At 41.6% G+C, this 27,207-nt stretch overlaps 1 protein-coding gene across 2 annotated transcripts in view; it reads right to left on the reverse strand.

Annotated features, from left to right (window-relative positions):
- Positions 1 to 17,235, reverse strand: part of KIF3A (kinesin family member 3A) — a 33,632-nt gene extending 16,397 nt beyond the window's left edge. For both annotated transcript variants that reach the window (XM_029583650.1, XM_029583649.1), the window contains exons 1-9: positions 17,171 to 17,235; positions 13,867 to 14,140; positions 9,334 to 9,478; positions 8,866 to 8,950; positions 7,077 to 7,182; positions 6,657 to 6,796; positions 5,958 to 6,155; positions 4,660 to 4,834; positions 4,329 to 4,427 (exon numbers count right to left, since the gene is read on the reverse strand). In XM_029583650.1, coding sequence (XP_029439510.1) covers positions 4,329 to 4,427; positions 4,660 to 4,834; positions 5,958 to 6,155; positions 6,657 to 6,796; positions 7,077 to 7,182; positions 8,866 to 8,950; positions 9,334 to 9,478; positions 13,867 to 14,140; positions 17,171 to 17,176 — 1,228 coding nt within the window. In that variant the 5' untranslated portion in view covers positions 17,177 to 17,235. The remainder of the gene's footprint in view (positions 1 to 4,328; positions 4,428 to 4,659; positions 4,835 to 5,957; positions 6,156 to 6,656; positions 6,797 to 7,076; positions 7,183 to 8,865; positions 8,951 to 9,333; positions 9,479 to 13,866; positions 14,141 to 17,170) is intronic.
- Positions 17,236 to 27,207: the final 9,972 nt, after the last annotated feature.

Below are 27,207 nucleotides of genomic sequence, written 5' to 3' on the forward strand. Positions count from 1 at the left end.
GGGGGCCACAGGGGCCACGGCCCCACCAAAACCTGGTCCTTCCTACAGCATCAGCGCAGGAGATCCGTGGCCGGGTCAAGCAAGTAGCAGCTGTTTGGTGGCAGCAGAAGGGAGCAGCAACAGGTTGGCCACGTTCTCCTCCTCCTGCTGCTACTTTGAATCGCAGCTGCAGAGATCAAAGCAGCAGCTCAGCCAGGTGGGCACAGGAAGCTCGGGGCACCACCTCCTCCTGCCACTGATCAGCGTGGAAAGGGAAAAGAGCGGTGCTAGTGGGGACAGAGGGAGAGGGTGGGGGGGAGGGCAGGCAACGGAGGGGGTGGGGGAAGGGAGAGAAAAACTAGCAAAGGGCGGGTGGAGCTTGGACCCCTCCCCAACCAAAGAAGCATTCAGCTGCCCATGGCTTTGAACTATTATTTGAGAAAAGTTATAGAAAATAAATGTACTGATTATTTGAATTTTAACATACAAGCTTCTATGTCTAAATACCATCTCTTAATTAACTAGGTATAAACTGGGCCCATGTGATTGGTGAACACCGACTGCAGAGGTGACTAACTAATCTCCTGCGGGCTATGAAAGCGTTGAACTGTCCTAGGAAGAACACATGTTCCTTCCATTTAAGGGGCTCCAGCCTGCCTGAACCCCGCAGTCCCTTAGGGCCGGATTCATGAAAGCCATTTCCCTGTAAACAGCCACCCAGACTCAGGCCCCCCTAGCATTACAGCAGATGCGGGACGGAGGTTTCAGAAGGCGGCAAATTCGGTTACTGAGAGGGCTATTCTCAAAAGCCATTTCCGTGGGCTATTCACCAGCAGACGTGGGGTCTTTGACAACCGTCCACCCTATGTGCAGGTAAACTTCTGCTCGCGGTGCCACTAGACGCACAAGTTTACCCGCAGGGAGGAGAGGCAAGGCCTGCACTTATCCCACGTTTGACTTTTCAAGAAAAGTGACTGCACTAAAATGCAGATGCAAAAGGTGTGTGGGAGCTTTTTCTTTAGGTCATTTCCAAAGGCAGCCTTTTCCCTTTGAAGATGGTGCAAGGCCCAGGGTGAAAAGTTCCTGCCGCCTTTGCACGTCTGCGGGCAGCTTGAGAACTGCCTTCCCAGGGGACGGTTTCCAGCTCACAGTTCAGGCTCTACAAGGAGTACCGAATGCCTAAGTATTTATGCTCTAATTATAATTTAATTAGGTTCAACTTGCTGAAAACATGTCAACATTTAAAGAGACCAAACTCGAGTGGATTTTAACCAAAGAAGTTATGCCAATACTCCCCATTTCCTTACGGCCAATTTGGTAAAGACAACACACAAAAGATTTGGAATATGAACATGAAACATCAACAGCTGGAACCCAGCACAATACAAAGTATGGGAACACCAAACGTCTCTGAACCGTGTGCCACTCCGAGTAAGAAAAGAATCCATCGGAGCGCACTGTTATCCTGCGTTTGGACGCGCTAGCTCTACCCCTTATTCAGTAAGGGGTAATAGCGCGTCAAAAACGCGAGTCCAACCCCTCCGAAACTAATAGCGCCCGCAACATGCAAATGCATGTTGATGGCCCTATTAGGTATTCCCGCGCAATTCACTAAGTAAAATGTGCGGCCAAGCCACACATTTTAATTTCTGCCGGCACCGGGAAAGTGTACAGAAAAGCGATATTAAGTCGGGGGTCCTAAAAGTTTAAAATAATTTAAAAAAAAAAAAATTTTTAATCTGCCTGCGGCTTGAAAACCAGACGTTCAATTTTGCTGGCATCCGGTTTCCGAATCCGTGGCTGTCAGCGGGCTTGAGAAAAGACGTCGGCAAAATTAAGCATCCGCTGTCAAACTCGCTGACAGTCGCCGCTTCCGTCAAAAAAAGAGGCGCTAGGGACGCGCTAGAGTCCCTAGAGCCTCGTTTTACTGCGGGCCCTAATTTGCATGTTTGTCCCCCCCTGAATCGCGCGCCCACGAGAGTGGTCACGGGAGAGCGGGCACTCGCCTGCTCTCTTTACTGTATTGGCCTGTTTGTAAGGTGGCCCTACTGATGTTTACACAAGAAACGCCACCTAGCTAGAAGATGATTCAGCTCCGGATGGATCACCTTTTCTCACCCACAAAGTGTTCTCTTTTCTTAGGAGAACACCGTTTACAACTGAATTTTTCTGGTCTTAAAGATATTAGAAGAAAAAACAAAAATAATTCACAGTACTAGACACTAAACTAATAGAATCGGCAGTACTACGCCAACTATCCGATTTTTTATCCGAAAATAATATTCTTCACATCAATCAGCATGGCTTTAGAAAGGGACATTCTACAGAAACACTTCTCCTATCCACCTTCGATACATTATTCCGGGCATTTGATTCATATACAGACTATATCATAGTATTCTTAGATATTTCAGCAGCGTTTGATACGGTTGATCACCAAATCCTCATTTCAGGTTTACAAGCAATAGGCATTACTGGCACAGTACTAAATTGGTTTTCATCTTTTCTTACAGACCGCCCTCAGCAAGTCAATATCAATCACCAATCTTCTACTCATTACACAATTCCATCTGGCGTTCCCCAAGGATCATCATTATCCCCCATACTATTCAACATATATCTTCTTCCGCTCTGTCATATCCTATCCTCACTCAACTTACAATTTAAAATCTATGCAGACGATATTCAATTTCTTGTCCCCTACAAAACTTCCTGGTTCGATACTTTATCATTAGTCTCACTCTATCTATCTACTATTAACTCTTGGCTATCCCATAACCGTCTGAAACTCAACCCATCAAAAACCGAACTAGTACACTTAACATCTATTTCAGATACTTCCATAGGCCCTCCATCTCACTTTACTTTCAACGGCACAACTATCCCAATAACTTGTCATGCCATAAATCTAGGTGTAACTATAAATACAGATCTATCCATGAAACAACAAATCTCCTCCCTAACAAAGAAATCATTTTACAAATTACAACTTTTGAAACGACTTCGCCCTCTTCTTTTCTATCGTGATTTCAGAACTGTCCTTCAATCTCTTATCTTCTCTGGTTTAGACTATTGTAATGCACTCTACCTAGGTTTACCCGATTCATCAATTCACCCATTACAACTAGTCCAAAATAGTGCAGCTCGCTTATTATCTGGTACCCCTATTCGCAATCATATAACCCCTATTTTACAATCTTTTCACTGGCTCCCCATAAAATACAGGATAAAGTACAAAATACTCTCAATCATTCACAGCTTAATCTACAATTCTTCCTCCACCTGGCTATGCACCTTACTTCGTATCTACAAACCCACCCGACATCTAAGATCACTTACTCAAAATCTCCTAGACATTCCATCCCCACGACAGGCCAGATTAGACATAACCAGAAAAAGAGCATTTTCAGTTGCAGGACCTTCTATTTGGAACTCTTTACCCAACCCTCTCCGTCTAATATCAAACCCTCATCAATTCAAAAAAGCTCTGAAAACTTACTTTTTTCAACATGCATTTAATAACTCCTCTAAGTATACTGTCAACAAATCTGAAGTGCCCACCTCTTCAACCTCATCCATCTGACTCATATTACTCCAATTCTGCTCACTTGACACATATTACCTCAATTTTTCACTCAATCTTTTTTTTTTTTTCACTCCCTTCATTTTCTGGGATATATTTATCTGATAACTCACCACTTCTTCCCTCCCCCCCTTTCGCCTTTTTGCTTCTCCTATTCTGTTTACCATGGCACGCTTCTATTATTATTATTATTGTTTCATTTTTAATTAACAATTTTATTTTAAGCTAGTAATTACCTAGCTATTTAACTAAATTTATGTATTTTTATTTTATTTAACTTGCATTTTATTTTTTCATTTTATTTTAAACTATTGTAAACCGTTTTGATAAAATTTTATTTTAAAAAGCGGTATATAAATACCTTTAAATAAAATAAATAAAATAAAATAAATTGCGTATTTTAAGTAGCAATTATTTTGCACGGGTGTTTATTTCGCATTTCAAAAGTTAAGTATTTTCCACTGTGCTAAAGAGAATTGGAAACTGGGATTTCATATGTCATTTAGTTGACCACTGCTTTATTCAATTGCAGATCTGGAGCCCCCACTAATCTGGCTGCAGAATCCAAACTCCTACTACCTAAGTGGGAGCTGGGCCAGAGAACATCTGGTCCAGCATTCCCTCCACGATGACCCCTTGTTTAGAAAGGTGCGCCTGCAGGAGCTGGCGCTCTCACTGGCCTAAGGAAATGCACGAATCGCTTGTACTCACGCAAGCGTCGCCCAGGGCGTGCGGAAGCTTCTGCGCACGCCTGCCCCAAACTTACCTCGACGTCGCTTTTTCTTTTCTCCATCCTCCCCAATTTCTCCGTCTTCATCCTCATCTTCATCAGATCCACTGAAATCAGAACCCGAAATCGATTCTCCTATGACAAGAAAGGCTTTTTGTCAAAGAACTGGAGCGTTCATGGGGAAAAAAAAACAACACACATTCCTCCTAGGTTTGCCTTTACTTCCCCAGTGCTGCTGCATGGATGTTCTGCCTCAAAACACATTCAGACAAAAAGACTCAAATTCTTTCTTTAAGACAAAAAAAAGAGAGAAGAAGATATTGTAAGCGCTACTGTAGTTAAAAGGTGCCAGAAAGCAGTTGCCCACCTTCTTCAAGTTTTTTCTTGAGCTCTTCAATTTCTTTTTGAAATTGCCGCAGTAAGGCGTCCTTAGGATCTTCATTGATTCGGGCCTTGTTCTTAATGTTCTTGGCCCGGTTTGCATATCTTAATGTGCTGATAGTTTCATCGTAGTTGTAGTCTGCGGGGCCAATGTTTGCACACTTCATAAGGTAAGAGAGAAAAGAAGCTGGTCACAGCTAATTAAGAATGAAGACGCAAAACGTTAGCTATTTAATTTCTTTTTTATTATTGTTGTTTAAAAGTTGTGGCATCCAGATATAAAACAACTTTTGAGCTCAAAATATCTATCAGCACAAACTTCCAGTTTCTCGCCAGATGATTCAGGGTTTATTTGTATAGAGAGTACCCTGGGAGGATTGACATTTCTGTTTGGATTACATCAAAAAGGAAATTGCGCCGATATCTTAAAGTGTTTCCTGATGAAATTATGAGATTCATTTGATAAAATAAGCAAAGCTATGGGAAAGAGAGAAGCCTGGAACAGTGATATTTTTCTGTTCCAGGAAATGAAGGTCTCTGCCTTAAAGAATGAACACCTATCACAGAGTAGCACAGGTAATTTTTTATGGATATGCTCAAGTCTTTTTGTAAGTTTTAGTGCCTAAATAAATGTAGGAACACAATTTACCAAGATATCATAAGATGGCGAGATAGGAGCGAGATTCAATTTAGTTTAATAAGAGCTTATTAATCACTCCATTTTAGATTCCAGGCGAGTTCCAACCAACATATATAAAAAACAAACATAAAACACAAAGACATTACACACTATTAAAGCAGACTTCATCAGTAGGGGATGCTTATTATGCCAAGTAGCACATATTTGATAAATTCACTAGAAATATTTCACTACCAAAATGTGTGAAAGAAAATCCATCCACCATACAAGGGTTTCACTGTATTTTTGGAAATGAAAAAGCACAAAAATTGGAAAATGTATTTTTTTGTGCATGCAAGTGCAAAGCCAACGAGTTGAGAAGGGTCCTTTAGCTTGGTTAAAATTCTTACCCTTGTCCTTGCTCTACATTTCAGTTTTGCCCCCCTAAATTATAGCTTCAATATTGTTTAAATGTGGAATAACATTTTTCTTCCCTTGCACTCCCTCCCCCTGTTGGGGACTTACATTATGATTATATAGTATTTGTTGCAATTTACATGCTTTGGGGTTTATTTTTTCTGTCCTCTGCTAGTGAGTCTAGAGATGAACAGTGATTATATAGAGGGATCCTGACAACAACGTAAAACAAAGTTTTTAATTCTTACCATCATGGTCTTTGAATTTCCTCCCAGCGAGTCCTGAAGTAGACGTGTCAGTTTAGAATTACGATACGGCACGTGTGTGCTCTTCCCGTCCACCAAGGCAGAAATAACATTCCCAAGCGTAGAAAGCGAAAGGTTAATTTTCGTTGCTTCCTTGAGCCGCTGCCCAGTGGCCCCGGTCTTTGCCTGCCTTTCAGAACCCTAGGAAAAAAAATAAATAAATAATGAGGGCAGGACGACCTTAACGATGAAAACGCATAGCTATTTTCTCCATGTTGCACCAAACCGGTTCCACTTAGCAGGCGCATAGGAATCTCCAAAGGATAAGCTTGGATTCTGTTAACAAAAGTACTAGTGTTTGAGTATTCAATGTGTGCAACATTTTAACATTTTGCAGTTAAAACCTGATAGAGATCCTTTGTCAATCCATGGAATCACAGCTGATAGTCCATGTCAACTAAAAGGCTACTAAGATAAAATGCAAAACTCAAACAAATGCATTATATATATTTCTTATGTGAGGAGGGCACCAGGTTTTAAAATAATCATTAAGTCAGGTCAGTTTTGGCCCAGATAATATAACAGGAACATAAGCAGCCATCACCCAGGACATTCTGCTTCCAGAGGAAAACTCTGAAAAGATGAGATATTAAGATATTTATAACCTGTCTTTCCACAAAAAAAAAAAAAAATCCTACTTACTGCAAGATCCACAAGGTGCAGCTTGCCCATACGAACGTGCATATTTCCATCCACTCCTTTCTCACTGCACTCAATGGTAATTGTGAAGATAGCATGGGAGCGAGAGCTGTGTTCATTCATGTTAGTGGCACCAACAGAACCTAAAAAAAAAAAATTAAAACAACCATCAAATTGTTCCCATTAGGAACTGACAATTTATTGCTTTAAAAAAGTTTATAAAGAATGCTTTATTTAAACAAACACAATGGCAGTTTGAAAACCTAAGAGATACTTAAAAATATATCTTAGTGAAGATGCAACATATGTAGCAAAGGTTTTTTCCCATTGCATTGGGAAAAAAAGCTGAGTACATTTGGCTCAAGTACTTAAAACTGAACAATGCATGCAAAGTTTTGACATCCCATTGATAATTGTCCTTACGATTTTTATGGCCGAGTGTCATGATCCTGTCCATATCATCAGCATTATTTACAACATATGCTGAGAGATCCTTGATGTAAACTCCAACATCAGGCCTTTCTTTAACCTACAACAAATAAACTAAAATGTTAAAATTCAACATAACCAGCAAGTATCCCGAAGTATTAGCACTTAATTACAAGCCACACTTAGCCTTGCTGGACAATACAAAAGGATGCACATGTAATACCCGCTCTTCAAATGAAAAGCCTGGCAGCTTATCTACCTGAAGCTTTTAATTGTATCATTTTACTAAGCAGGTAATGTCAATTCAAAGAAAGACAAAAAAATATTTCAAGTAAAGATACATTTGGTTGAAAAACATTTAACAAGGTGGAAATGCTCCATAGAATAACAGACCCTCAAAAAAAAAAAAAAAAAAAAAGAGATCAACCTTTCCATTTGCTAGGGCGCAGTTCAAGTTAGCAAGGTTGAAGAATCTATGCAAACGCAGTCGGACTCATTAGCTTTATTTGAAGAAAATGGCCAGTCCGGGAGTAATCTACTAAGAGAGGAATGCTAAAAGCCTGGTGCATGCATTAATTAGGGGATGCACAAACAAGTCAGGCTTCACATGCACCGAGTGGATTTTAAAAGCTGACCGGATACACCTGTATCTCCTGCAGTGTGCAGTCTCCAGTTTTCAAAAAGAGGTAGGACATGGGCGTTTCGGAGCAGGAACCAGAGATGTGTGCATAAAATCTTACATAACCCGGTGTGACCCAATGCCCCTACTGCGTAGCTTTACTTCTGCTACGGATGCCATGCAAGTAAAAATGTAAAGAAAACTAGGCAGATCTGCAGGGTTTTAAGGGTCAGAACTAACTGGGGGAGCAAAGGCTATTACACTGGGCAAACTGAGAAAGAACTGATAAAACTTATGTGCGCACCCTTTTTAAAATTCCCCAATTTACGTGCTAACTTTCCCCCAAGACTATTGGCACATTATTATTTATTTTCCACTTTTTGGAAGCGATATTGCCCCTGTATAGGTCCTCCAGAGGGTGAGTACTAAAATGGTCAGTGGTCTTCGTTCTAAAGCATATGGAGAGAAACTTAAAGATCTAAATATGTACACTCTAAAGGAAAAGTGAGGTAGGGGAGATGTGATAGAGACATTCAAGTATCTCAAAGGTTTCCATGCACAGGAGGTGAGCCTTTTTCAATGGAAAGGAGGCCCTAGAACGAAGGGTCATGAGATGAGGGTGAAAGGGGGTAGACGCAGGAATAGTCTTAGGAAATATTTCTTTACAGAGAGGGTGGTGGATGGTGGAACAGTGCTGTCATGTTTCTATGTTTATAAACCAAAATGGGTGAGGGAGTGAAGAAGAAGCACTAGGAATCATAAACAGGCCGATACAGTAAAGTTCCCGGCGCGTGCACAGGCCAGTGTCCTGTGCACACGATACAATAAATAAAAATATTTAAATTAGGGCCCGCAGTAAAAAGAGGCGCTAGGGACACTAGCGCGTCCCTAGCGCCTCTTTTTGGACAGGAGCGGTGGCTGTCAGCGGGTTTGAATAAAGGGTAAAGCTAGCGTGTCGAAAACGCGTGTCCAAACGTGGGTTAACTGTACTGTATCGGCCTGACAGGAAGTGAGAGCTGGTGGCCAGCATGCTGTTCTGAAGCTACAAATCAGTAGAACTTTCAGTTCTAGGAAATGTGGCAGATTTCAAAACATACGATGCTTTGTAAAGAGAAGACCCGTACGTTTTATGCAGAAAGCAGTTTTTAAATAAGCTTTTCATACCTCTAATCTCTGTGTCTGGTCTTTTCCCAGCAAATCCCGCACTTCTTCATTATATATCTCCAGATAAGATACTCTGACCAAGAATCTGCAAATTAAAAAAAAAACCAACCTGATATATAAACATCTTTTAAATATGGATACCAGGGTCACACAATGGACTGGCCTAGCACAGTTATTCTCTTTTTTGGTTGCCTGGTGAGGACTTTAGCTCAGACTGCACATTTAAATTGTGTCACCAAACTGGCCAAGAAAAGAGCAAGCAGGAAGACGAAGCTACACTGCCAGCTCTGCAGTGGGTTTCCTTCAACAACGGGACAAAGCATTTTTCTGGAACAAGAGGTTAGGAAGGCCACAATGCCTCGTCTCAGTGCTTTCTCTGTGGATAAAGCGGAGAACTTTATTGTGCTGTCAATAAGTCTCTGACAAGTACAAAATGCAGAACAAGAATGTGAGAAAGATAATTAATACCTTGTGTCACCCTCCGCTTTTGCTATATGCCCAAAAACATGGGCAAAGGAATTTGGGATGATTCCCCGAAGCTCAGGTATGGCTCGAACGCCTTCCATAGTAAAAGTCTTTCCTGTTCCCGTCTGACCATAAGCAAAGATAGTTCCTGCAATATAGGACAAAAACTAATAATTACTAGGTATTAGAATACCTAATTACTTACTTACCTTATATTAAAAAAAAAATAAAAATTATATATATAGATAGATAGATAGATAGATAGATAGATAGATAGATAGATAGATAGAACTGTACTGGCAGGAACCTACAGGTTCATTTTTCCTTAAGTTAGCAAGGGATTAGATCTATTGATTTGTCTACAAAACTACAGAAAATGTCAAACAGTAAAGACATTTAAAAGATGTTATGGTCTTATTATAGGCTGCTCAGCAATGATTAATTCAACAACCTTCCTGCAATGTGATCAGTTTTAAATGCAATCCTTGCAAATCTTGCACCATCTAGACTGAAAACATTGTTGAACAGCATTAAAATAAAGAATGGTAGAATACATCTCTCTGTCGTCATTTATTTATTTATTTATTTAAAGGCTTTTATATACCGACTTTCTGTCATCAGGGAACCACCACCGTTTCTGACAAAAAACATCCCATTACAACATGCAAGCTTAAAATAGCATGAAATAATGAGTACATCTAGTAATCTTGCTTTGCTAAATCTGAAAAAACGTTCTAGTTTGGAAGGCACTACCAGTACATCCCTTCTCCTGCATTTGGAAGGCTGTAAAACAAGTTTCCGCACCCGGACATATTCACAGAAAATCTAACTAACTATGCTGTGTTTGTTCTGGCCCATTTCTTGACAGCCTCCCAAAGAAAGGGCCATGCAATTCTGTACCCCACCCAGTTCAAATGACCACAACCCCTAAGGCAAAACAGAATAATCAATACTCAGCCACACTTCTAGCTTCTGTAAATAGGTTTATTACATATCAGTAGATGACAGTTTTTCACAACACCTTTTACATGCATCAGTTCATACAAGATCTCTGTAGTAAGTGTTCATGGCCTGATTTACTAAGCTTCCCCCCATGGAGACAGAATGAGAGAAAAGCCTTAGACCCTACTGGCTAGCCACTGATGCTGAGGATGTGCAGCCAACCCTGGGGACAGTAAGGGTCACCCACACCACCTGAGGGGTCCACTGACGAGTTACAAAGGGAGGAAAAATGTTTATAAAAGCTTGACTACCTAAATTAATAATCTCCCGTTCAGCTACTAATTCACAAGATGCTTATTCTGCGTTTCTAAGGCAGGTACAAAACGAAGGCAATAGATGGCATGCTTCAATCCGTCCTTTGCAACAGTCCCAAAATGTGACATCAGATATGCCCTTATTATTCTGATCTGTTATCCCATCCAAAGTGTTAGGCTTTGAATTTATAATCAGTCTGCCAAAACAAACAAACCAGGATATATTGCAGACAGGCTACTACATAGAGAAAAATAGCTCTACTCGTGAATTCCATATCTTATAAATGTCAAAAATAGGCACTTATTTTCACTTTCACACGCAGGCATAGGCATGTAAAAAATGGGCAGATAAGAGACCCACAGAACAACTTAGGGGAACAGTTCCACCTTAAGGTGCTCACCAGAAGGGAATCTTGAGGGGATGAGTAGCAGGCTCCAGAGGGAAGGAGGAAGGCATTACACTAAAATTGCTTAAGTGTAACTGCTACCTTTTTGTTCTAAGCACTGCTAAGTAAGCCGACCTTTCTGCTTCTTTTGCCTTTTAAATAATAAAAAGTTTTGATCAAGGACAGCAAAATCCAGACTCTTCTGTCCTCTGGTACGTGTCCCAAACTGTGGCCACTCCTACAGCAATAGGATTATCTGCTCTTAATGCCTGCACAGAACAGGTGCCCAAGCCAAAAGAAAGAGGGAATCCTTTTTTTTTTTTTTTTTTGGGGGGGGGGGGGGGGGGGCCTTGCTGCCCTGGCTAAGAGGGGGTAGTTCTGCCTGGACAGTTAGAGAACTGTAGTCAGTACAAGCCAAACAGGCTAGGATTGGTTTTTTGTCCTCTCTTTCTCTTACCCTGAGGAAATGGGAGAGATGTTTGTTTTCTATGCTCTATAACAGGGTAAAGGGCCTTTGGGAAGAGAAGCCTCTGCAATACCACAGCACACTAAGCCAAAATGGAGATGAGACTACTACAGACCTTCACAGAGGGACAAAACCAGTATACCCAGCAGATGTTACAAGAACAATTTAAATCAGCAATAGCTGTCACCGACCCAGACAGCACAAGCCGTGCAAGCTGCCATAACAGTGGAGACCACCGTCTCTGGTAAAATGGCATCAGGAGAAAATCCTGTTTTCTGAAGACCTCTTTCAGAGAACTGCCTGACTGACAGGCTGGCCAGAAGCCACATGGACTACATACCTAGGCAATCTGCTTGCAGGCGGTAGCCAGGCTGTCTTCCAAGCTGCCAAACCAGACGAAACAGTCAGCTATGCTGAAGTTAAAGCCGCCATCCTCAAAAGGGCTGGGTTTGTTCCGGAAGTATATCGGCAACAGTTCCGGCGGGGAAACACCCAGCCCAGGGATAGTCCATGGAGCCTTTTCTATCAGTTAAAAGAGGTCAGCTGGAAATGGCTGCAGCCGGAAGGGAAGATAGCCAAACAAGTCCTCTTAGAGCAATTCCTGGACGGGCTGGACTAGCCTATGCAGAAGTGGATACACTGGCACCTGAAGCTCACTGGAGACTGCCCTGGAAGTAGTCAATACCAGAACAAAGAGAAGCAGCCCTCACAGGATCCTAAGTGTTGCAGTATGAATGCAAGCCTCCTATGGTAGGCCATAGAGCAAGACAGGCCCGTTCCAGGACCCAGGCCCCCCATACTGCTTTTACTGTAGAGAGGGAGGCTACTTTGCCTGGGATTGTCACCACCTGGGGGATGATCTGATGGATGCCAACCTGTACATTTTTGCAACTTTGTGAACTTTCCCCACTAAGGGTTTTTCAACCTTTGTGGTTCTAATAGAGCTGGATGATTTCCCAATTCAGGTCTTGGTGGACTCATGAAGCATAAACTCTCTCATTCAGAGGGAACTGGGCAAGAAAAGGATTGACTATGAGAAGACTGTGACCTTTGCCTGTATCCATGGATGCCAGCAACAAAACCTGACCCAGTAGGGGAAGCTAAGATAGAAGCTGGTATACTTCCTGTAGTGGGTTGGGATTATTCATACTTTGGAACTCTGTGAAGCTGGCCTACAACTGGTCTGGCTAACGCCAACAATGATGAAGCATTGTTCATGTAGGTCTTCCTGTTAGAAGTACCTAAACCCCGTAGATAACATGGACAGAAGAAACTCAAAGGTATTCTTGGTCCCAGAGCATTTTCCTGAGCTGGTGGATAAATAAGTAGGCCTTGGAGGGAACAGGGAGACCTCAGAGACTGCTTATATGTATCATAAGAGGTGCCACACTGACAGATCAAGAGTCCATCAAGCCCAGTGTCCTGTCTCCAACAACAAGCAAACCAAGACACAAGTACCTGGCAAGTATCCAAACATTAAACAGATCCCATGCTACTAATGCCAGCAACAAGCAGTGGCTATTCCCTATTGATTAATAGCAGTTTATAGACTTCTCCTCCAGGAACTTATCCAAACCTTTTTTTTTTTAAACATAGCTACACTTAACTGCCTTAACGACATTCTCTGGCAACAAATTCCAGAACTTAACTATACGTCAAGTGAAAAATAAGTGTGGTCCAGGTAAGTGAACTAAACTATTCTACTAACCAAGGAATGCTGACAGATTAAGTTCTACAATAAGGAATGTGAGAATTGTTCACTACCAGAATCAATATTGAGCTCCATGTCAATCTACAAAGTACTGCAATGAAAACTGTGGGGGAAAAAAATGTCTATAAAACAGCATCTGCATCGAATGAGCATTTGCAAGAGTATTACAGTGTACAATATTCTGCAAAATTATTTACTCAAATGAGTCATAATATTTTATTTTCCTCTCAAATTATTAATCTACTCTTGTCCCAGCTTCTCCTTTTGCTCTGGTTTCTGCTGAACTAAAACTATTTTAATGCCTTTTTTGATAAAATAAGAATGAGTCATCTCATGAAATGGCTCAATCTGTAAATTGCCTTCCTGAGGTCAGCTGGAAGCTGGTTAAGTTGATGCTGTTTTGCTTTCATAGGATAAATGTAATGCTAGCACAGGTTTCTCATGAGCATCCCAGCAATATTCTTTGTAGACTGGTCACATACCAAGAAAGTTTAAAAACCCTACACTTAATCTGTCATGGGAATGATACGGACAGCATGAAGCACATCTCATTTTCTATCTGAAATTTGTAGGAGAACTCTAAAGATACTGTAGAAACATTTGTTTGCCACCACAAATACAGATCATAGAAATAAATGTAATTTTAGAACAGAAGAGCCATCAAAAGTAAAAGATTCTGATAAGAAACATAATTTCGAATAGCAAAAAAGCATATACCGTTGTATCCTTCCAAAACCGAATCAATAATGGGTCTGGCGGTTAAGTTGTAGACATCGAGCTGTTTACTCTCTGGTCCAAACACGGTGTCGAATGTGAAAGTCTTTGGCGGCTCGTTGGGAGAATCCACTTTGTGCACAGTAATGGTCCCCCGCATTTCATCCACATTGACTGCCATCCTATTGCACATGGCCTTTTCCCGCTCATTCAGAGGTCGGCATCGAACCACAACCTTCACATTATCAGAGGACTCGGGCTTTTCGGATTTGTTGATCTAAGCAAGAAAAAAAAAAAAAAAAGCATTTATGAAATTTGAAATATTATTCAGGAAAAAAAAGCCACAAACTGTCTTTAGCTCATTGCAACTACTCCAACTGACAGAAGCACAAACCAGAGTAACTACTAAATATATGTATTCCTTGCACGTCACAATTCTTTACTTCTTATGCTTACTTCTCTGCAAGATTGAATATGAAACGAAAGACACTCTTTCCTGTGCAAATACCACTGGACCTAATATCTACCTTTTACAATGATGTATTTGTGTATCATCTCCAGTTTGTTTGCTGCCTTCACAAGCTGTTTAGTGTAAACAAACCACACAGGGTGTGAAGACGCGATTCCCATCTTAAACAGTAATCATGTCATCATGCCATCTAATGGTCATGGCAGGGAAGGATTTGTATTCTTTTCACTGAACAAGGATTGATGTTTAAAAGGGGATTCTGTCCTTCTACTGCATAGATTCTCTGAGACCTAAGCATCTTATCGCCATGATATCCCTGAACTGTCAGCTTTCATGAGTGTGATATTCAGCTCTATTGTATAACAATCGGCATTGATTTAAAATGTTTCATTTTTGTCATCCTATCACATTCAATTTCAGAAGCCTAGGGAAATGAATGTTAGAGACCAAATGTTAAGGCCTACACAGTAGTAGTCTCTGGGGTCAGAGATTAATACCCCCAAGTTAATTCAAATATTTTCTCTCTAGCATGTGAAAAAATGCCACTAGCCAAATACTTACTGTCAGACATCTGGCCACGGACAGAACTAAATAATTTTACTAAGTTAAAACCATGATGAATAAACTCCAAATTCCAGGATAATTACAATTTTACTGAAAAGATATTACTTTAAAATCAAATGGTTTTATTTAGGACATCCTGAACATTATCAAAAAAACCCAAAACAAAACAGAGAAATACAGATGATGGCAGCCAATAAGGACCAGAAACAAAAAGACGCCTAATATCTTTATTTATTTATTTGTCGAGTTTTATATTCCGTATCGCCATCATAACTTGTACAACTAAAATGCAAACACCAAAAACAAGTGGCAGCCCTCCTCCATCTACACCGTCTCTCAAAGGTCTGCCAAACTCTGATACATGTCAGCGAGGTGGACCTCTTCCTTGCTCTCTATAAATATTACCTGGCCCCTGACATCTTTTGAACAGTCTCTTCCTCTCAAAAACTATGCCGTAAGACAGAATTGTGCTGGATCCTCTATGGTCAATGGCCCTCAGCTCAGTAGACCTTTTACCTGGTTGAACCTTAATGGCTCCCCTATCTTGACCAGATCCGCATACCACGGGTACTTTGCCTAATCTGGGGCTATCAGGATAACTGTCCCTGAATGATCTGCAATCCTTCTCAGCTCCCTTCCCACCACTGACCAAGGTGGGAATACCTAAGCGAGCTTATCTTTCGGCCACCTCTGAGACAATATGTCTATTCTGCTGGCTCCCCATTCTTTTCTTCAACTGAAGAACTCTTGTTTTTACATTTTTGTGCACTAGCAGATCCCACTGGAAGTGCCCCCATTTGTCCATTACTTGCCAACCTTCATACACTGAGCTGAGAATTTCAAAATATTGTCCAAAAGGACGCTGAGGTCCTTTTCCTGGATGGTGATTTTTAATAATTAACCCAGCATTATGTGCCTGTAGTGAAGGGATTATTTGTTCTTATGTGCATCACTTTGCACAGGCCCACATTAAATTGCCTCTGCCATTTCGATGCCCAGTTCCCTAGCCTTGCCACATCCTTTGCAGTTCTTCATAATTTGCTCATACAACTTTGAATTTGTATTGAGATTTGATCACCTCACTCATTACTCCATTTTCCATATTATTTATGAATATGTTAAACAACACGGGTCCCAGTACTAATCCCTGATGCACTCCACTATTTACCATTCCTCCCACAACTAGTCTGACCTCTGACCATTCTAGGTCCTTCATGTACCAGACTTCCAGTCTTACCCAGATGCAGTGATGGGACTTACCAGCTTTACTACATTTATCTGAGCACTATCTGAGTGTTTCTGAAGAAGGTGCAATATAAAACAAAATATATTATCACCTATATAACAATAATACTAAGTAGAGTACAAACATATAAAACAATAGCAGTACAATAAAACATCTTTAAAAATCAACGATAAAAGCTTCTTTAAATAGAATCGCTTTTAATTTTTTTTTCAGAAGACCCTAGAGTCCGAAATAACCCTAAGTTCCGCTGGTAAGCGTTCTATCATATCAGACAAATTGATGACAAATGGAGTGATTTGTAGTCCCTACTAGAACTTCGGTATATAAAAATTAAAAATAAATAAATAAAATAAATTCTTGTAAATTTATATCATGCATACCAGGAATCTCAGGTCCCTTGCTGGAACCTATTAATCCTGCCAAGTAGCTAGGGAAATTTTCCCTGACCATCTTCATAATTAACAGCAATATCTTAAGTTGTATTCTCTGAGATACTGGCAATCAGTGTAGCCTCTGCAAAGTCAGTGTAATATGCTCATATTTTGAAACATGTATCACTCTTGCTGCAGAATCTTGTAAATATTGCAATGCACACAATCATCGCTTTGATAAGCCGATACACAAAGAGTGACAGTAGTCGACCATGGAAACGATCAAAGCTTGAACAACTGTTCTAAAACCGTCAGGCTCACTTAAAGATTTTAAATGCCGAAGCTTATAATAAATAACCTCAATAAACAGAAAGGCCAAACCACCACCGCTGAAAGGCGACGCAACCCATCTGATTACTGTACGTGAAGGGCCCTGTTATTGGAAACCGCGCCCCAGCACAGTTGTCACAGCCCAGAGAGAAAGGGGCAATCGTTGTCTATAAAGAAACGAAGGCGCGCGCCGGCTCGCGAGGGGACCCTTGGTAAGAAGGCCGCCGGTCTCCATCCCTCCCACAGCCCACCCCGGCATGCCAGCGCCCCGCTTCCAACGCCGGGCAACAATAAATAAATAAGTAACAAATCAGACTCGACTCTTACCGGCATCTTCACAACTTAAGAAAAAAAAAAAAAAAAGAAGCCACAACGGAAAACGCCCCCCACAGAGCCCTTCCCCACATTCACTCCGCCGAGGAAAGGGAGAACTACGGAATGCAACCCAACAATGCCCCCGCGGCGCATGCGCAAGCAGCCTCCCGCCCTAAAGCCCCCGAGTGACAGGTGCAAGGCGCCAATCCGCCCTGCGCATCGCCATGGACGCGGCTGTCATCGGCGGGCCAATCGAAGGCCGGGGCCCAGCGCTCCGTAGCCGTTGACGGATCAGCAGCGATTGACTGCAGCGCTAGCCAATAGCAAAGTGAGACGGCCCGCGTTTACGAAGGCGGAAGGGGGCAGGTGTTAGCGTTGCCCTGACTGTTGCCTGGCAACACAGTGAAAGCGGTCCAGAGAGAGAGGGAGAGTGCGCGTGTGTGTGTGTGATTACTGGGTTCACGAGCTCATCCGTTTGCACAGCAGGTCTATTCTATGTTTTGGAAATGTCACGGCCTTGATTTTACTGCAGAACCCAGAAAAAATGTTTCCCGACAAATTTATTTCAGTGCCAGGTTAAGGCCTGATTGCCCTGTAATTTCCTATTCTTCAACTCCCCACAAAAGATCATTCTCCACCATTCCCCAGTCCCAAATAAAAAATCCACCCTACATAAAGCTCAGCAAAGAAGAAACTCCCTGTGCAAAGAAGGTATTTATACCCCAAGACTTGGAGAAACAAAGAGAGGAAAAGCATCAAAATCAGTGCTTCTTAAACCTACCTCAGAGCCAGTCAGGTTTGCAGGATATTCACAATGAATATGCATGAAATACATTTGCATTTACGGGATCTCCAGTGCGTGCAAATTTATCTCATGCATGCTCATTGTGGATATCCTGAAAATCAGACTTCCTGTGGGGTCACCAGGGCAGGTTTGAGAAGCCTTCTATTAAGTCATAGCTAGTGGACTAATACTTTTCACGAACTCTTGCACAAGGTATATTTTGTATTTCTTCATTTCTTCATTGTCTCAGGTACAATCTTAGGGGGTCATTTACTATGCCATGGTATTTTTTCACAGAGGGGAAAAACACCATGGGCCATGGAAAAATACCAACTGCTGGGGCTTCCCAACGTGTTTTTCTGCAGACCGCAGTATTATTTTCCTCCTCTGCAGAAAAATACTTGAAGAAAAAATATCACGGGGAAATGGGGTAAAAAAAATCACATGTTGGCAGTCCTCTTCACCGGAGCACCTTCTAAATCTGCTTTTCTTAGCTGATACCTAGTTTCTGGAACACTCTACCATTACAGCTACATTGTGAACAAAATTACTTAAAATTCAGGAAGGCTCTAAAAGCTTTTTTATTTATTTATTTAATTTCTTTTACTATACCGATGCTCAAGACTAGGTCTTATCGTACCAGTTTACAATGTAACTGAGGGGAAACCAATTAACATCAAGGTAGAAAGTAAAGTTACATTAAACAGGGAGCGTAAAACCTGGGCAATGGAAGACAGTACAGAATTTAAACTAAGGAATTTAAACATAAGAATTTAAACTAAGGAATTTAAACATAAGAATTTAAACTAAACTTTTTTCTAGGGTTTCCTCGGTTTTATTTAACCACAATTATTTTGAATGACTATGGTCTTTAGTTCTTTTTTTTTCCTTTTTTTTTTTTTTTATTTTCTCAAATACATTTCAAGGATCCACTTGAATCAGAAAACCATGAGACAACAAAGAGGAAAAAAATAACAACTCAGAAATATAGAACAAAGTAATAAATAAAACAAGTTTCATCTAATCCTAGCCCTCAAATTCTGGGGAAATCCAAACTCCACCCTAGGAATATATTGCATCATATATAATAAGGCAATGACTAGCTAGACTAGCTAAGAGGGACGCCTTAAACCAAAACTGAACAGACTCATATCTGGGCATCAGAGGCTCTAGTAGCAGTAAAAGGAGAGGAACCTACAACAGGAGAAAACTTATCACTCAAAAAAGCTGAAAGTTGGGAAGGTTGAAAAAAGACGTGAGAGGCATTTTGATATGTGATAAAGCATCTACAAGGAAATTTAAGAAGAAAAATGGCACCCAGGTCAAGAACCCTAGGCCTCATTAACAAAAACTGCCTCCACTTTTTCTGTCTGGCAAGGTCCGGGTAGACTCTAACTTTTACATTTAGGAACGTATCCAAACGATGGTGAAAAAAACATTTTCAGAGTCCAGTCTATCCGACTCCAGAAGAAACATAACTATGACAGTTGCGGGAGAAGCCAGCTCACTCTCAGAGGTTTCTAAAACTGCAGTAAGATTGAAATTGACTGGATCAATCGGTGAAAGAGGCTGCATATTCTGTTTATCAGGTGCACCTTTTTTTAAAGGGTGGCAGGTAATAAACTCTTGAAGCCAATGGTAAAGCTTGTTCAGGAATTTTTAATATGCCCACTAAATGTTTCCTCCACATATCTTTAGGAGGAACAAATAGATCCTTAGGAAAATGAATGAATCCAAGGTTTCTCCCCTGAGCTTGATTTTCCATTTGCTCCAATCAATTTGAAACAATTGATTTTAAGAGTGTTTGCTGCAGAGCAGAGAAACTTCCCAGATCCGATTTGACTAACTCAGAAGATTTTTTTATATCTTTATTTTCAAGTTCCAATATTTTCACCCAATTTTCTAAAACCTTTTATAGCGTTCATCACCGGGCTACAATGAGCAGATATATTTTTATCTAAAGTCTAAATAGCTTCCCAAATCGACTCCAAAGTAAAGGAACTTGGCCTTACCATCTCAAAGGATTGAATCGGCAATAAATCCTCAATTGAAGGTAGACCTACTCCACACTGCTGTTGAGCTTCACCCCCAGGAGTTTCCCCGTAACGCCATCGGTGTTGCTCGGCACTGAAGTGATTTCAGCCAACTCCACGGTCTGAGAGAGAGAGAGAGAGTCAACATTCTCTGCGTCATTAGCTGGCATTGGGAGAGCAACCCCACCTCAGCAGGATTTGCAGGGGCTGTCCAATCCTCCAGGGACAAAGATGTTGATAGATCTAGGTAGGCGTCGAGTTCTTCTTCCTCTCAAGCTGCTTCCAACGATCTGACTCCCGGAGCGCTAGACCCACGTAGACCATGGGCATCCATCGGGCTGACTACTGGACTCATTGGAGGGGCAGCTGAGACATCCCGCTCCTTGGCCCTTTGTTTATGACCGAAATTAGGCATATTGAGGAAACAAAGTCCAGAAAGGGTCCGCTCAATCGTGCATGGCTAGTTTGACCATCTTGGATTCCCCTTTAGTTCTCCTTTTTAAGCCTGTTTTATTAGGTTTGGTCAATCACATAAAATACTTGTTTACTATTGTTGTATGTTGTTTTTATTTTGGCTTGTTCATTCCTGTTTTATTATACTTGTATCTGCCTTTTATGGGTGTGGGTTGTTTTTGTTTTTTCATTTTATCAGTTTCATTTGGTTTTAGCTCTTTTTAAGATTTTTTTTAACTTTTTTATATAATGTTTACATATTTTATAGAGTATACTTTTTGATACTATTATCACATTGCTTTAATTTTAAGAAATGTGATTAATCAAGTAATAAATTGAAATTGAAATTTCCATATCAGCCAACAATCTGCAAAGTGGTCTTAGGCAGCTGTTAAGACGGCAGACAGTGCAGATCACCTGAGGCACTCCAGTCCCTAAACCATTTAGAAGATGCATGACCAGCCCTGAGCTGCTGACATTATTCTGTCAGATAGGACTGGAATCCACTTTAGCACATAAGAACATAAGAAAATGCCATACTGGGTCAGACCAAGGGTCCATCAAGCCCAGCATCCTGTTTCCAACAGTGGCCAATCCAGGCCATAAGAACCTGGCAAGTACCCACATTGTAGATCCCCATCCTGGCCAATCACACCAAAAGCATCTCATGGTTAAGGGTATAAAACATAGATGATATGTCCAGAAGTACTAAGACAGACTTCCAACCAACGTCAATGCCTCTCTGATAAATAACCGAGCATGATAATAACGCTTCTGTACTGTGGTCAGAATGAAATCCAAACTGGAAATGGCCCAAAACTTCGTGCTTCTCCCAGTATGCTTGGAGCTGCTTCAAAACCAAACCATCAATTAGTTTCACTAAAAATGGCAATGACGATAATATTGTTTGATCTAAGCTTGGCTTCTTTAGCAACGGGTGAAATTTGGTGCATTTAAGAGGGCATGGAAAATGCCCTTCTGTTAGCAATAGATTCATAATCCTAGCCAAAGGCTATTCATCTCATTCAGAAACTCCATAATCTTACTGCTTGCTATGGCTTCAATACTAGCAAGCAGTAAGGATTGCCTCCCAAGGATTAGGCCCAGTTGGAAATCTAATGGAGAAGCCAATATCTTGGTGCTAGCTCCCAGAAGTAAGAGATGGAAATCTTCAAGTCTGCCGGACTAATAATTGTATAATGTAGTGTGGTTGTTGTGTTAGTCCATTTGGATGCACAGAAATAAAGGTTAACTAATAAATCTAGCAAGACAAATCATGAATTTTGTCATTAAAATAGGTTGTGAGATTGTCATAGTTCACAGAAAGCTGAGATTGGGATCACCAAAATCGCAGTGCCAAGTCAGCTGCTTAACAGTAAAGCTCCAGCTGCTATATGGCAGGAAAGGGTGGTCTGCAGCTAACGAACCCGTGTCTCTCTGTCCCTGTGTGTGTGTGTGTGTGTGTGTGTGCGCACGCGCACAAGAAACACAGGGCTCTTCAGCTTGGAGAAGAAATGATTAAAAGAGAATATAACAGAGGTTTATAAAATCATGAGTAGGATGGAATGAGTAAACAAAGAAAGGTTATTTACCCTTTCAAATAGCGCTAGGTCTAGAGGACACTCCATGAAAATAACTGGTAGCAGATTTAGAACAAATTCAAGAAAATGTTTTTACAATTAACGTGCAATTAAACTGTGGAATTCGTTGATGCAAGATGTGGTTAAGATCCATTAAAATTTATTAGTCACAGAAATAAAGGTTAACATATAAAAACAAAACAACAGCAACATATATATATATATATATATATATATATATATATATATATAAGTGAGGCTCACTTAGTTCCTGCTCGCAGTAAGGAAGCAGGAGGAAGGTCAGCATCATTTTGAATTTATTCAAGAGCATTTTGTGCAATTATTCTTAGTTGCCGAGGCGCATAGTTGCCCAGTTTGAGAGACTGCCGACGCCAAGTTCATCAGTTTTCCTGTGGCATAAAAGGCTCTTCTCCTGGCCAGTGCACTTTGCATATTTCTCTCAGTGTTTTCACTATTGGAGTGGTTGGGAGTATCGGTGTGGTCCCGTTTAATTCATATAAATATTCAGTTAAACCTCAGCCCTGTTTAAAGTCATTTCTATAGCTAAAATGTAACCTGTGGGGCAACAATGTATTTCCTCCCTTACTGAGTAATGAATCAGTTTCCAGCTGCCTGATAGGCTGGCACACTTTAGATGTTTGTGTTTGGAAGCTGGCACAGCTTTTCCCGTTCTTTGATATCAGGGACAACCTCCTAGGAATGGATTGTTTACTGCATTCTTAGTTAAGGGTCTCCCCTGAGGAAGCCTTTTTCGGCGAAACGAAGTCCTTGTTAGGATTGTCCATCTGACCCAGGAATTTATATTTCATAGTTTGTGGTTTGTTTGTTTTTTTTAAATCAGACTCAGGAATTAATACATCGCATCATGTGGAAATTCACTTCAGTGCAAGAGGGTTGTTTTTTTTCTCTGAATTGTATCTATAAGATTGTTGAATTTTTTATTGTGTGAATGAGTAACACATGAGTGTTTATGTGCACTACAGTTAGTGGATGTTTGTGCACACAGTTGTATGTGTGTGTGATTTAGTGTGTGTTTTTGTGATACAATAGTGAATATTGACTTGTTTGTTTTACAGTTTTTGTCTTTTATACGTACACCACATACAACAACAGTACATTGTATTTTAGTGTCATGCATGCCAGAATTATCGTTTGTACACATTTCTTATATCCAGATAATATTCTGTAGGATTGTATTGGTTTAATCTCTATATGACTCTCTAAACCTATTCAAGTGTTTGTATTTGGGTGTATATGTTTAGCTGATTACATGTCTATGTATTTAGGGTAATACAAAGATTACATTTACAGTTTTGCTCTTTCATTTTAACTTTGAACTTATTAATAAATATTGTTTTAGTATTGGCCATTAAACTCAACATTAATGCTATTTCCCCAGTTGTGGGTTTTTTTGTTTTCTTTTTTTGAGCACTTTATGCAATATTTACTTAGCCCATTATCTGTTATATATAGAGATATATATAAAAGTTGATACCTTGTATCAACTTGTTTTTATTAGTTAACCTTTATTTCTGTGCATCCAAATGGACTAACACAACAACCACACTACATTATACAATTATTAGTCCGGCAGACTTGAAGATTTCCATCTCTTACTTCTGGGAGCTAGCACCAAGATATTGGCCTCTCCATTAGCATCGGCCAGGTCCTTGCTACTGATTCCAGATTGGCCGCTGTATGAGACAGGATGCTGGGCTCGCTGGACTATTGTCTTCTGTTATGTGCCATCCGTCTAAGACTGCTCAATACACCAGCATGCTCGGGGGCAGGCAGCCATCCCTATGGCCTAAATACTTCTGTGTCGCTTCCACTCCCACAGCTTTTGCATTCAGTTTGTATTGCACTTCATAAATCTATTACCTCCTTGGCCCTTTCCCAGAGCATTCCACTAGGACATGCCTCTCTGCTGCTGCATTAGCTTCTAAGTGTTGCTTGGGTGTTGTCTTATGCATTGCATTTTGATGTTATATACTACACAGAATGCACACCACTTTGGCAAACTCTCTATTTTCTTCATCACCAGCAACACTTCTGACTTTTCAGCTGTCCACCCATAAGCCATGCTGAGTGCCACTGACCATGGCTCCCTCCACTACCCATTCCGAATGTGCTCTGTGTCTAGTGCCTTGAAACTCCACATGTCCAAAGCCTGTACATACACGTTGTTATTTTCACAGTCTAAGGGCAACACCCATCTGTTCACCATACAGTGTATAGTGTGCAGTATCCATGTGACCTGCATGAAAACACATACCATTGCCTTCCACTCATCAACAATTTTTAAAACAAACTGGAAGAAGGTAATAAATAAATAAAAGGAACACGAGGTTTCATCATAGGTATTAATAATAGGGCAATACACTGTTGTCATCCAAGCATCAGTTTCAGAAGCCTAGGGAAATCAAATAAACTTGGGAATTTTAGACCACATACTGAGAACTTACTGAGTGCACAACTCTTGAGCCAAATTACTGGAGGAGAGGAGAAACAGGATTCAGACTTTCAAATACCTGAAAGGAATTAATGATGAACAAAAATAAAATCTTTTCAGATGGAAAGGAAGTTGAACAATTAGGGGTCATCAATATGAAACTCTAAGGGGGTAGTTTCAGTAAGGTCAGGAAATACATCTTCACAGAGAGGGTGGTGGACAGATGGCATGTCCTCCCGGAAGAGCTGGTGAAGACAAGAACGGTGATAGAATTCAAAAGGGGGTGGGATAAACTCAGATGATCCCTAGTGGCTAGAGAATGGAAATGAAGAAGTAACCTGTGGTAACTTTAGGTGTAACATTTCTGTATGGAGGTAATTTGCATGGAACGGCAGTTACTACCCTTAACAGAAAGTATGGAGGTAACCTGCACAGAGCAGCAGTTACTACCCTTAACAGAAACATGGGGGTAACCTGCACAGAGCAGCAGTTACTACCCTTAACAGAAACATGGGGGTAACCTGCACAGAGCGGCAGTTACTACACTTAACAGAAACATGGGGGTAACCTGCATGGAGCAGCAGTTACTGCCCTTAACAGAAACATGGGGGTAACCTGCACAGAGCGGCAGTTACTACCCTTAACAGAAACATGGGGGTAACCTGCACGGAGCGTCAGTTACTGCCCTTAACAGAAACATGGGGGTAACCTGAACGGAGCGGCAGTTACTACCCTTAACAGAAACATGGGGGTAACCTGCACAGAGCGGCAGTTACTACCCTTAACAGAAACATGGGGGTAACCTGCACAGAGCGGCAGTTACTAACCTTAACAGAAACATGGGGGTAACCTGAACGGAGCGGCAGTTACTACCCTTAACAGAAAGTATGGGGGTAACCTGCACAGAGCGGCAGTTACTACCCTTAACAGAAACATGGGGGTAACCTGCATGGAGCGGCAGTTACTACCCTTAACAGAAACATGGGGGTAACCTGCACAGAGCGGCAGTTACTACCCTTAACAGAAGGTTTGGGGATAGCCTGCACTGAATGGCAGTTACTACCCTTAACAGAAACATGGGGGTAACCTGCACGGAGCGTCAGTTACTGCCCTTAACAGAAACATGGGGGTAACCTGCACAGAGCGGCAGTTACTACCCTTAACAGAAACATGGGGGTAACCTGCATGGAGCAGCAGTTACTGCCCTTAACAGAAACATGGGGGTAACCTGCACAGAGCGGCAGTTACTACCCTTAACAGAAACATGGGGGTAACCTGCACGGAGCGTCAGTTACTGCCCTTAACAGAAACATGGGGGTAACCTGCACAGAGCGGCAGTTACTACCCTTAACAGAAGGTTTGGGGATAGCCTGCACTGAATGGCAGTTACTACCCTTAACAGAAACATGGGGGTAACCTGCACGGAGCGTCAGTTACTGCCCTTAACAGAAACATGGGGGTAACCTGCACAGAGCGGCAGTTACTACCCTTAACAGAAGGTTTGGGGATAGCCTGCACTGAATGGCAGTTACTACCCTTAACAGAAACATGGGGGTAACCTGCACAGAGCGGCAGTTACTACCCTTAACAGAAGGTTTGGGGATAGCCTGCACTGAATGGCAGTTACTACCCTTAACAGAAACATGGGGGTAACCTGCACGGAGCGTCAGTTACTGCCCTTAACAGAAACATGGGGGTAACCTGCACAGAGCGGCAGTTACTACCCTTAACAGAAGGTTTGGGGATAGCCTGCACTGAATGGCAGTTACTACCCTTAACAGAAACATGGGGGTAACCTGCACGGAGCAGCAGTTACTACCCTTAACAGAAAGTATGGGGGTAACCTGCACAGAGCGGCAGTTACTACCCTTAACAGAAGGTTTGGGGATAGCCTGCACTGAATGGCAGTTACTACCCTTAACAGAAACATGGGGGTAACCTGCACGGAGCAGCAGTTACTAACCCTAAGCTGAAGGCATGGGGGTAACCTGCACTGAACGGAAGTTACTACCTTGAGCAACTTGCTGGGCAGACTAGATACACCATTTGGATCGTTATCTGCCATCATTAACTATGGCCAAATGTCCGGAGATATTTAACACCAGAATTTTATTCTCATGCTATAAAAAATATTTGTTGGTTGACAGAGATGATATTCATCTCTACCAGGAAGAGATTTACTCTTCTGCAGAATGTTTTCCCGCACCCCTACCTTTTGCAGTCTCGAGATCATAATGAATAAATTCCAAATTCTTTAAATAAATGACATTTAAAATGTGTGTCCATTCACCTAGACACCAACAATAGGGGACTGGTCCAGCAGCTCAGTGGCAGTGATGTGCACTGAGATTCAGACATCCCTGGGATGGAGGCCCAGTCATCCCACAACCGTGACACCCAGTAAGTGGCCTTAGGTCCCACAACTGCTGGGTCCCAGAAGGAGCCCAGGCATGCATGCCCCCCCCCCCCCCCCAAGCCAAGTCCAATTAGTGAGTGGACTAATTTGGGAGGGGATGTAGAAAGGGGAATGAGGAGTAAGACAGAAAGCTCTAAGCTGCAGGCAGCCTGGTACCGTGAGCGCTGCATGGGACCTGGGCTTGGGCCGGGGGATTCCCTGCCAGCTCGCAGGAGATCGGGGGGGGGGGGGGGGGGGGGGGATCCGCCGGAGGCTCCTCCTCCCTCCCTCCCTGCGGCCTCTCAGGCTCCGGGAGGCGGAGCTTCAGCTT

Source organism: Rhinatrema bivittatum, chromosome 18 (genome assembly GCF_901001135.1).
Source record: "Rhinatrema bivittatum chromosome 18, aRhiBiv1.1, whole genome shotgun sequence".
Taxonomy (NCBI): Eukaryota; Metazoa; Chordata; class Amphibia; order Gymnophiona; family Rhinatrematidae; genus Rhinatrema; species Rhinatrema bivittatum.